At 39.1% G+C, this 12,779-nt stretch overlaps 1 protein-coding gene across 1 annotated transcript; it reads right to left on the bottom strand.

The window, feature by feature from the left end:
- Window positions 1-1,324: 1,324 nt before the first annotated feature.
- LOC115230066 lies at window positions 1,325-1,927 on the bottom strand. Its single transcript, XM_029800300.1, has one exon. It carries the CDS (start codon window positions 1,925-1,927, stop codon window positions 1,325-1,327), a length of 603 nt encoding a protein of 200 aa, XP_029656160.1.
- Between the last annotated feature and the right edge of the window lie 10,852 nt (window positions 1,928-12,779).

Below are 12,779 nucleotides of genomic sequence, written 5' to 3'. Positions count from 1 at the left end.
CTGCTGATGAAAGTGAATATGGTCTTGTTTCTGTTTGGGAATATTAGTAGGGACATTACTGATGCTGGGAACAATTAGTATTGAAGCCAACATTACAAAGTCATCAATATCCACTTCAACTTCCAATGAATTTATTGTATTTACTTTTTTTATAGTTCTCTATCATCATTCAAATATTTTTCTTAAACATTACTTCATTTAAAACAAACTTCACCTCCTTATAACTTCTGCCTCTCTTTTTAGGCAAGTTAAGCTACTGTCTTATTATAAGAACTAGAAGAGGTACCCGGCGTTGCCCAGCATAACTCTCAATGGAGTAGTTGTTCAAATGAACCGAAAGACTTCCATCAAATACAACTATAGAAGTAATAATTTACAAGTGTTGACCATAATGAGGGCCTCTGAATATTCACGCTGAAATATCTCTGTGGTGGTGCTGCCAGCAAAGATGAATACGATAGTAACAATTTAAACTTTGTGGGCCTGAAGAGGGCCTTGGGTCGTTCACTCTTAAAAGTCCCAGTGGCGGAGCTGTCAGCAAAGACGACTCCAATTAGAGGTGGTGGCCCTTAAGAAGTCCTCCACACCACTTTGGTGTGTCATATTTGCTTTGCTTATTATTTAAGGTTGTAACCTAGAAAAGCATGTAAAAGTTGGTGGCCACAAAAACGGCCTTGGCAAGATCACGCTGGAATGTTAAAAAATGTGTAAATAAGATTTAGGGAAAAGTAGATTAATTAAGTTAAAACCATGGAACATCAATAGCAAATTGTGATAGCAACATATAAATGTAGAAAACAGAGACATTCAACATTTATAACATATAGCAAGACCAACCTCAGAGGCATACATAATATTGTCAAAAGGACAAATATAGCACACGGATACACTTATACAAAAAAACAGCGAATACTCGTTGGTGGATAGGGTGCCTACAAAACTTCCTTATTGACTAAATTTTGGGTTTTCTCGCAAGTTGCAAAAGCAAATAGGTTATGCCGGCTCCCCACTTGAGAGCAGCCAACATATAGTTGACCGTGGGAGGAGCACGGTTCTTCTAAAGTAAGCCCTATGACCATCAGCATCTGACCCTGTGATTTGTTAATTGACATGGCAAAACTGAGCCAGAGAGGGAATTGCAGCCTTCTGAATGTAAAAGGAATGTCTTTACTGGAGGGAATGAGAGGTATCCTTGGTATGAAGACGGTATCCACCTTACCACATCCTATAAGTATTGTTGCCACAATAGCATGAGGCATCGCCTTATGGACGACCAGACACATGCCGTTGCAAAGTCTGAGGGGTTACAAATTCCTGAAGAGCATTACAGGGACTTCTTTCTTAAGTTGCAATAAGTGTGGAGGCAATCCGGGAGGCCTAGGGAATTAAGAAATTTTGTTGGGTAATTAACAACTTCGTCCGAATCAGCAATAGAATCAAGGTTTCCAGTCAAGCACAGCATGATACTTCCAACTATGTAGTTTTCTGAAGTCAATACTGCACGTACACACAACCACTCTTGATTTGTGCAGTTCTTCTCAAGTTTAGGAAAAACAGATGTCCATAACTCAACAATTGACTTACTGCATCTGTAAATCCCAGTGAGGTCCACTGCACCATCTCCATCGAGTGGGACTTTTCCACCACCCAACAACAAATTGGCAGCAATAAAACCTGCTGATGTCTCATCACCTTGCAGTTGTGCCTTCATGTTTGTTGAAAGTGTCAGCTTTCTTATATAATGCCAAAGTTGGGAGGCCTTAAGGCATGCAGCAACCTTATCAGCCCGCTTGCCTTTTGGGATTACAGGCAGAGTCTGTCTGAAGTCTCCAGATAACAGAAACATGACACCTCCCATTGGTTCTTGACAGTCCCTGATGTCTCTGAATGACCAGTCTAATGCCTTGAAAGCTGCCTTGTGAGCCATTGTGCATTTGTCCCAAACAATTTGTAGGCAGCAGTTTAACACTAGTGCTTTTCCAAAAGATTAGTTGATATTGCACATGGGTGTCTCAGTGGATGCCACATTCAGAGAAAGACTGAAGGCAGAATGATCCGTCCTGCCACCAGGCAGCAAAGTTGCTGTAATGCCGAAAGAAGCCACAGCCAATGCGATGTTTCCTATTTCATTATTGCCCACAAGGGGCTAAACATAGACAGACAAAGGTAATTAAGTCGATTACATTGACCCCAGGATGAAAGGCAAAGTCAACCATGGTGGAATTTGAACTCAGAACGTAACGGCAGACGAAATACTGTTAAGCATTTCACCCGGTGTGCTAACGTTTCTGCCAGCTCGCTGCTTTATTGGCTTGCCACAGCTGTCTTCAGGTCTCCTCCACCTATGCAAAGGATATCCATCAACGCCAGTCTGTTTCCTGTAAAAACTGCCTGGGATATGGTTTTGTACACTTTTTGTTGTGTATGCATGAGGACTTCATACTGAGTCCATGTCCGCAAGGAGTATGGACCATGTTTGATGTAACTATAGAGAAGAGGTCATTTTCAATCGATGGCTCAAGTAGTTCCGCAGAAATGAATTTGTCGATGTAGTTTGAACTGATTTTTGTAACCAACCAAATCAAGATATGGGCATACGGGAGCCTTTGTTTCTGCCATTCGACTGTGTACATGTCACACCTGAGAGGCCCAAAAGCCTGTCCTTTCTTTAATAAATCGATTAATTTGGATAATGTGAGGCAAAACACTCTTGCTATGCAATCATGCCTGTGTCTTGGCGCTTGACTGTGGAACGGTTTGTTTGTAATCTCCTTCCACATGTAAATGTCATGAAAAGGTTAGGCCACCCATAATGTATGTAAGTCATGGTGTCCTGATTCCTCTCATGCATGTATCAGGTCTCCCTGTGAATGTTGAAGGCAAAATACACACTTGTCCTAAATTGTCTGGGGATACGTCGTTGTTAATTCCATCATGTAGATGAATGTAGCATTCAGATTGAAGTTTTTCTTTTGATTTAATTTAACGAACCATTATCTCTCAGACTCCATTTTAACAGCCATGTCAACAGCAAATTGTTGGAAAAGGTCATGAGATCGGTGTAGATGGATGAATGAATTGTCTTTTACCATAAATCGGAAAGCGTAGAAATCCATGCAAGCGACAGTTTTTCTAAGATGTGCCTCACCATTGCCTGCTGAATGTTGAAGAATGCCGAAATCGTATCCATCCTCACCGTTGACAAATAGAAAAGGATACTGGCGGTCATTGTGGGACCTGTGTGTCTCATTCATATGCTGTAATGTGCTGTTTCGGTGCTTTAGAATATCTCTTTTGTTGTGCTGTTCACTACAAATAACTGCAGCAATCTCATTACAAGTTGGTGTGACGAACCGACCAGCATGTTCTCCAGATGGCCTTTGGTCAGCATGTATGACCACATTAAAGTCTGGGTTGGTGGCTGTTTCCAAAGTGTACTTAAAGCTGCAAGCATAGCTGTTTTTGTCATGAAAAATTTCTTGAAGTTTTATTATAGTAACAATGTTAGTTTTGGATGAAATAGAGTTTTACCTCTCTGCCTGCTCCTGATAGTTTCCAATGAAGTCTAAGTTTAGAAATTGAAGATTCTTTTCTACCATAGGCTGAATAGACCCAATCAAGTGGTAGATCTGTTCCTGGACTTTAAAAGTCGGCATGACCCATATTCCGATTTAAGCTATGCTCCAAAGAATTTCATCTGAAAGGTAGAATTGTAGTAGCAGATATCACACAGAAACTTCAATGATTTCTCTGTCATGTCTATCAAAAAGAGTTGCAATGTCTCTGGAGGGTTGTGAACAGGAGGTAGTTTAATTTCACCATTTGAGCAACACATTCCATCTCTTTCCTCTGGCCACTTTTTGCACAACATATCTGGCAAGTAGAGGTCATTTCCCCAATTTGAATATTTCCATGGCTGGCATAGTTGTAGGAGGGGTCATAGTTAAAGGCCACTGACCTAACTCCATGGCTGTCCTTCTTGTCTACTGTCTGCTCTCTCTTTTTAAAGGCTTTTTTTCTCTTTCTCCACCTGACAACATGGACTGTTCAATTTTTATTTTTATTTCTTTTAATAGACATCGTTTTTTCTTCTTTTTCCTTTCTTTTTTCTTTTAAAAGACGGAATCAATATATTTTTTTTCCGTTCATACAATAGCAATAAGTAAATTTTAACTATTGAAAGGACAGAGGCAAAAATGTCCAAAAAATCACAGTATGATAAACTGGAAACTTATGACCATAAACACATTAAATAAACCTCATTTAAAGTGAAAAATGTTGAAAAAGCATACATTTCAGAAACATGGGGTAGCTTATGAGAGTACACAAGTAAAAAAACCTACCACTTGTCAAAAGCCAAAAATGAAGTATGATCCTAGGTTGGACTTGACCAAGATAAATAGAAGTGATTTCGCTTAATGAACAACACTCAAGGTGTCTGATTGGTTAGGTAATACAAATAAGTGTGATGAAATCTGCTGAACACAACTCACTGATGTGTGGTTGGCCAGAGGTCACCATTTCCCACTTAATTAGGGTACAATTAAATGGGGGAGGCAACTGTGTGTAAAAACTAATCAATTATTTGCACAGTTTAGGCATAATTGTGAAATAGCACAATTTACATATAGTAGACATTAAAATTTACACCTGGGTTAAATCACACTTTCTTGGTTAGGAGTATGAAATGATGCCAAAGTTCAAGGAAAAAAATTTAACTCTCCATTCCACACTTAATTGTGGGGCAATTACACATGGGAGACAACCAAGTGCAAAATTAAATTCAACCATCCTAAAGTTAACTAAGTAAACTAAAGTTTAGTCAATGGGACTTATAAATTCACTACTCCATTTGTAAGACATGAGTAATAGATGCATCGACTTATGTTTAAATTGACTGTTATTTCCAGAAGTTAAAATGCTTTGCTGCAATCATATATGAACTCTAAAAGTGGTCCAAAGGGGCTCACTGCCCTCCCTAGGGGGTTCCCTTGCAGAATTCAAGTGATAACGAATTTGCAATACTTTATCTTATGATTGGCAAGAACCATGATAAACTCCTGAGGTTCTGATGCTATTTTATTGTGGCACTTTGAACTTTTATGGGTTAATGATTTAGGTTCATTGTTCCCAAGGGGATCGTGTTGCTGAATTGAAATGGAAGTAAATGTGCCTCTCTGTATCTTCATCTGTAGTAAATGAATAACAACTGAGTCAAAATTCATTTTATGAAATTACCAATTATCAAAGCTATAACTCTTTGTTGTATTACAAGAGCCAAATTCAGTAAATGACTTGCCAGGACTTATGCCCCCTGGGAGTCCCCTTGCTTGTTCCAGGTATAGACAGCATCTTCAACACCATCTTTAGGCAATGGGTAACCAATGTGTCCCCTAAAGTTAAAATTGAATGTAAACTTCAAAAGTTATCAGGTACTAATACAGTGTTAATGTGAACTTCAGCAGGTAAGTCAAAGGGGCTTACTACCCCTCCAGAAGTCCCCTTGATAAGTTCAAGTAAAGGTTCGTATGTTCACCTTCCTCTGTGAGCCATGGGTAATCAATATGTCTTGTTTTGTGAAAACCAAACTCCAACTCAACCAGTTTTGTTGTATTGATAATATCAACTTCAACATTCATCAAAATCGGTTTACTACTCACCAAGGGGTCCTCTACCTGGATTTCTGTGCAAGTGCATGCTTGCAACTTTATTTGTAGGCCATAAGCAAACAAAAGATTAATTTTGGTGAAGATGGGAGGCAAACTGCAGGAATTATGGGGCCTTTATGCTGTAGTACTGCTGACTCCAAGAGAGGCTTAAGGAGGTTATCTGCACCTGGGGGTGGGGTACAATCGAGGTACAGAAAAATAAAATAGCCTATGATGCATAATAGAACTTCAGAAACCTATGTATGAAATTTGGTGAAAATTAGCTGTAAGATGTACAAATGCATGCAGTTACACAGACAGACAAAGAGAGAGAGAGCAAGATAGATATGTGTGCATATGTATGGATGTGTCTATATGTGCATATATATATATATATGTATCAGAAGATCATGTTTTTGATTCCTGAACCAGGTGGTGTGTTGTATCTTGTGCAAAACACTTCATTTCATGTTGCACCTGTCCACTTAGCTGTAAATATATAACCCTGTGATTGATTGCCAATCCATTCAAGGGGTATCTTGTGATCTTGGTCACTTATTTACCATGGAAACTGAGTAACTACTACTTGAGACCTATTACTTGGCAGAAATATTCAGGGGCTTGTTTTCTACTATACACACCCAAGTAAACATATTAAATATATATATATATATATCATCATCATCATCATCATCATCATCATCATCAACATCATTTAACATTCATTTTCCATACTGGCATAGGCAGGATGGTTTCACAGGAATTCACAATTCAGAAAACTGCATCAAGATCTGACGTCTGTTTAGGCATGCTTTCTGCAGATTGATGCCCTTCCTAATGACAACCACTTTACAGAGTAATCTGAGTGCTTTTGATGTAGTACCAGCAGCAGTGAGGCCACCAAGTAACTTGCAGGACAAGCCCCTCAATTGGAGTAATATTGAAGGACAGAGAAAGAAGGTGTCTTGCATTAGAAGAGAAACATTGCTACTTCAGATGGAGAGAGAGAGAGGAAAGACAGATGGTGAAGATGTGACAAGGAGGGGTAGAGGCCACACACCCAAGGTATAGGTTAGGGTATATAGGGAAGTGGACTGGGGATTGGAGAGGGTGAAAGAGTGGATGTGTTCACAAGATTTCATAAAGAGAGTGAGAGCTAGAGGTGCGGGATGTAATGAGTGGGCACTGGTAAATGGGAGTTTAGAACATTTACCCTCTGAGGACAACAGATGATGATTTAAACTTCTTAATATATTGGAGAGGGGGTAATTAACCAGGAGTTGTAATTGTCCTATGGGGTAGTTTTTGTTGGGAGGAATTGTTCTATGAGGGATAGTTGTCCTAGGAGGGTAATTGTCTTGATATGGGTAGATTGAGGGATATTAGGAGAAAATGTTGTGGTACAGGGATTTAACAGGACCATATAGAGTATAGGTAGATACATGAGGGAGAATGGAAGGGAGGGAAAAACCTGGTAAGCATAAGTGGGTTGTGGGGGAGGGAAGGGGTGCCGACATGGATATTTCTTAGCTGGGTTTTCTCAAGCACAGTCAATTGTCAATTAAATCTGTCCTGTGTGATCTCTGTGAGGCTCAACATCTGATAATCATTTTTCATCACTTCATCTCACATCTTCCTGAGTCTTTCTCTTCCACAGGTTCCCTCCACTTTTAGAGACTGGCACTTCTTTATACAGCTGTCCTCATCCATACACATCACATAACCATACTGGTGCAATCTTCTGTCTTATGCACTACAACTGATGCTGCTTGTACCCAATTTTACACTTTGTCATACCACAAAATTCCATTCATTGGTCTGGATAATCTTCACTGAGAATATGGACTCTTCTTGGAATGTAACTTTTCCAGTTACAGTGTTGCAAATGTGATGAATGCTTGATTTTGAAATTCCTGTCTTACAACTCCCATGCCACACTGATTTTTTTTTTTAACTCTAGCAATATCCTTCCTTTGGTGATAGTGATTTGGGCTCATCAATGACCACAGTCATGTAAACATTCTGAATAATTCCACTGCTTCAAACTCTTCCCTAATTTGAATGATTGTGAGTTGTGTAGGTAGATCTGTTTGAATCTCCCTCCTTCATATTCGAACTTACAATAGCACTTTAGGAAAGATTTCCTTTGTTCAAAGTTTATTCTGGCTCTGTTCATTATTTCTGATGGGTTAAATCTGAAAAATAAATGAAAATGAAATTAGTTATCACCTGTTAAAATGTGTATACATTCTTTTAGATGACCTGAGTATCTGTGTGTATATATGTTCATGTGTGTGTGCATGCACAAGCAAGTATGTTTGTGTATATAGAGGGTTGCACAAAATACTGGTAGCATTGCATTTTATTTAGCTATCTCTCTTACTGACAATTATACAAATTCACAGCTATCCCAGTCTGTATATATGTATTGGGTCATCCCATAGATAATGCAGTTTTTTCAATTGCATGTACTAAAAGTTGGAGGGGGACAGGATAAACTACCAGTATCAACTTGCTATAAAAGCAGATAGTAAATTTACTTTGTATTTATTCTTAGTGCAAGTTTTGAAGAGTGCAGTTAGATTTTAATAGTTATTTTTTCAAAGCTACTATGGAAGTAACAAAGAACATATTTGACATATTTTGCTTTATGAGTTCAATGGAAACTACGAGGAATATTAATGGACAATAATCCTAAGTTAGTCTCAATGGTGGTTCCAGAAATTCCAAGCCAGAAATTACAGCCTAGAAGATGAACCTCATCCTAGAAGATCTGTAGACAAGGATGCCCTGCAAATCCTGGTGGAACAAAATCCCATCATAACTGTTGAAGAACTAGCATAGAAGTTTGGATTTGGTCATTCAACTATTCACTGAAACTTGCATACTATCAGAAAATTCAGCAAATTGGGGTAGTAGGTCCTTCACAAACTTTTGGAGTCTAATTGCATGCAGAGAGTGAATGTCTGCTCTTCTTTACTGTCACTTTTCACAAAAGGACCTTTTTTGGACTGAATAGTGACTGGTGTTGAGAAATGGGTTCTCTATAAAAATGTTGAGTGCCAAAGAAAGTGGGTAGGGAAAGGAGAAACACTGGCACCCCAGGTTATAGGTCTTCACACTTGTAAGGTGTTGTTATCTGTTTGGTGGGATATGAAAGGTTTTGTCCATTTTGAACTTTTAAACCCAAATCAAACAATAACAAATGAGATCTACTGCAAGCAGCTTAAGTCAGCACTAGAAGAAAAACAATGCCCCACCCACCATATTCGCCGAACTTTACCCCGTTTGATTATCATTTATTCTACAGTTTTCAAAATCATTTGAATGGAAAAAATATGAACTCTGTAGATGAGGTAAGAACAGTACTGGAGGAGTATTTCTTATCATGGACAAGTGACTTTTGGAAGAAGGGTCTTGCAAGTCTACAAGATAGATGGAAGAGAAGAAACTGAAGGAGAGTATATTTTAGATGAAAAAAGAAATTGTTTATCTTAATTTTCAAAAAATAAACGACATATAAAAAACTGCATTATTTATGGGATGACCTAGTACATGTGTCCATATATATTATTTATACTTTGCACATTATGATATAAACCCCCTGTTTTTGCTGTTATCTATATCTAACGATATGGAAACATGTGACTTAATTTTGAAAGCGGATAAATTTTTGAAGTGCAGATGGGTGGAGCTTAAGTCACTAAAACTATTGAATTGCTTAATATTTTGAGTGGTACAGTTTAAAATTAGGCTGGTTTTTCAAAATCAAAGTAAAACCAGCTCTGACAAGCATAATTCTGGACAGAATAGTGAAACATATTGTGCTTAAAAACCATCAAAGAACAGCAGCAAAAGTCACAGTAGAGCTGAACTACTACTTTGCCACCTTGTGTAAACCATAACCATTTGTCCTGACCTCGATAAAGCTGGATGTCATGGAATGGTTGCAATTGTTAAACCACTCCTGTCCCCAACAACATTGATAAGCAGAAAAAATGGTGTTTAGATTATCAGATCAATGATATAATCTTCTCTGATGAATTACCTGGAGACAGTCTATAAAAGAGTTAACCCCTGACTGTATGGCTCCTACTGGGAAGCATGAAGTCTGTGATAATTAGAGCAGTCATATCACAGAATTATTTTGGCTCTTAAGTTGTTTTACATGGCAGAGCTAATACTATTGATTATCTGAGTATTTTGGCTGATTATGTCCATCCTATGGTACAAAAGTTGTTCCTTGATGGTTGTGCCATCTTCTAGGATGATAATGCACCAATTCTCATGGTGAATGTTATTCAAAATTGATATGAAGAGCACAGGAGTGAAGTAGACCATTGGGATTGGCCCACAGAATCACTTGATCTCAATTTAATTTAACATTTGTGGAGCATTTTGGAAGTGCATGTGAGAAGTTGCTTCTCTTTGTCACCATTGCTGAAAGAGCGAAATAGGTTTTACTTGAAGAATGGCTCAAAATCTGTTCAGAAGCTGTATGAATCAATACCCCAGCATATTAAAGTTGTGATTGATGCCAAAGGTGATAAGCTCTGTATCAAATCATTAACTTCTATTTAACAAGGTGTTGCCATTATTTTGTCCAACCCTGTTTGTGTGTGTGTGTGTGTGTGTGTGTACGTGCATCCTAGGTAAATCATACATCTGTAAAAGAAGCACACTTTAAGTTATAGAACAGTATAATATAAAGATAGATGAGGCTGGTCCATGGGATTACCCTGGGTTTCACATCAATAAAGCACTTAGGTTCACAGCGTATCATCAGACCTCAAAACCCATTGGTATATGGCCTCTCTAGAAAATGGAGAAGGAAAAGACTTTGTTACTCTGTCAACAACAGGGGAATGTCTCCCTTTGGCTTTTATTCATAATTGACTCTGTTATTGTATGGGTCCCAGGACGCCAGCAAGAATTTCCTGAAGTGCAAACAGGGTCTGAAGACTTCCATTCTGGAGTTAAGGATGTTCCTTGGGTCAAGGGAGTCCTTTAATATCCCCACAGTTTACAACACTTAAGTCCCATTTATGTAGGGGCCTGGGTTTTCTAGGATTCTCTTTGATATTACGTGCAGAATTCCTTTGTCTTTCAGCCATCATGGCTGGCTGATGATGTAGCGTATCTCATTTCCAGTATCCTGAAAGAGGATCCGTGGTTGGAGAGGCAATGCTTGAACATGTTACTAGAGCATCTGATGCATCTCTGTGTGCAGCTGTTGGCGATGTTGTATCTGCTGGTGTTGACGCTGTTGCTACTGCTGTTGTTATTGGGGCTGTTGGTGTTCTTATTGGCACCATTAAATGTGTTGATGGTGTTGGTGCTGTTTGCTGCTGGCATAGGGGACCTCAGTGATGATGGTGCTGTTGATAGCGTTATAGTTGTCATTGATGGTATTGTTGGAATTGATGTTGACGCTATCATGGAGAGTGGTGCTGTCACTGTTGTTATAGTTATCATTTGTGATGGATCTGTTGCTATTTCTGTAAGGGATACTGTTATTGCTATTGTTGATGTTGTTATCACTGGTGGCAGTAGTGCTGCTGCTAATCCTGTTTGTGTTTCTGCTGCTGCTGCTATTGATACTGACATCCCTGCTACTGTAGTAGTCGTCAGGGAAGCTGCTGATGTTGTTGCTGCTGCTACTAGGGTTGCCTAGTACATCATCTTCATAGATAGGTCCCTTGGTTTCACAATGGCTTCCCACTTGGCATCTGTTGTAGTCCCTGCATGAGCATCTCACTTCCACCATAGCCTAGAGGTGCTCACTAAAATACTCATAATATTGGGGGTGCAGCTAAAAGAGACCCTAAGGTTGTGCCTGTTGAAGATGTATCTGCATCTATGTGAATGTGTGAAGTGTTTATCTACTAGCCTGTAAAGAGAAAGTGGGGGAAAAAAACCAATGATATTTCCATGGCACTTCCTTCTGTGGGTATTAGAGCCCAGCATGTAGGAGATGTGGTCCCGAAATCCACCAGTAGCTTGTGACTTGATATAGTAGGAGCCTGCTGCATCAAAAATTTCTTGGCTAGAAGGAAGGTTCATGATTCTCTCACTTATACCCTTTACTAGGTTTTTGAACAAAATGGATGGATGACAGGAGACTGTTGATGTATGTCAGCCAATCACGTGGTTTGCAGTTGAACCTGTATCTACTGAAGCTCAAGTTGAGCATGATGTCCAAGAAGTCTGCTGTGGTGATAGAAATTTTCAGTCCCATAGAGCCAAGGATGCTAATTAGATGTTTCCTAAGCCTGTTTAGAGTGTGGCCATGGGCTCCTCTAGTGATGGCCAGAGCGTCATCTCTGCAGAGACTAAAAAAGACAGAGGGAAGCTTCTTCTTAATAGTTTCTATGATAGACAACTTGATGAGGTTGCATACATCAGCACAGTTACAGACTCCCATTGCAATGTCAAAGGAGCCTACAATGTCAGATTGCTTGACCCAGGTCAAACTTTTATTGAGCAGTACTGTTTTCCTAGCATAATGACATCTGTGTCCCTGTCACTAATATCAGTGAAGCTCCTAGTAAAGGAAAGTACTTTGACCAGTAACACTTTTGATATAAACAGGTAAAATTAGATGAACCTTGCTTTGCCTCCCCCTTGTTGGTATTAAACCATGCAATCACTTCATTGGTGTTATGCCATAGGGAGAGGTTAGTGGCTCTCCTTATACTGTTGTTAATGTTCCTCAGTATGTAATTGCTTGCCAAACTGATCTTGGATTTTGCTGGGTTAATCAGGTGGCATTTAAGGATCGATGCAAAGTTTGGTTTATGGTTTGATGGTAGTAAAAGCTTTCTCTTTAGCTAAAATCTCTACCCCATCTGCTATATCTAAGTCGTTGACTAATTGTTTGGCTTCACTGTTGATGTTGTTATATGTGTGTAGGCTCCTTTGACATTGCAATGGGAGCCTGTAACAGTGCTGATGTATGTTGTATGTGTGTCGTTGTATGAGAGTTGTTGTATGTGTGTGGGTAATCTATGGGATTACCTTGGGTTTCACCTCCATAAAATGCTTAAATTTACAGTGTATCATCAAATCTCAAAACCTGTTGGCACATGACCTCTCTAGAAAATGGAGGAGAAAAGGACTTCGTTACTGTCA

Source organism: Octopus sinensis, unplaced genomic scaffold (assembly GCF_006345805.1).
Source record: "Octopus sinensis unplaced genomic scaffold, ASM634580v1 Contig14310, whole genome shotgun sequence".
NCBI classification, from domain to species: Eukaryota; Metazoa; Mollusca; class Cephalopoda; order Octopoda; family Octopodidae; genus Octopus; species Octopus sinensis.
The sequence above is the reverse complement of the archived record's forward strand: the minus strand, read 5'-3'. Positions and strand labels throughout refer to the sequence as shown.

Coding starts and splice junctions, on each gene's coding strand:
- LOC115230066 (XM_029800300.1), bottom strand. CDS start 1,927: ATGGCTCACAAGGCAGCTTTCAAGGCATTAGACTGGTCATTCAGAGAC.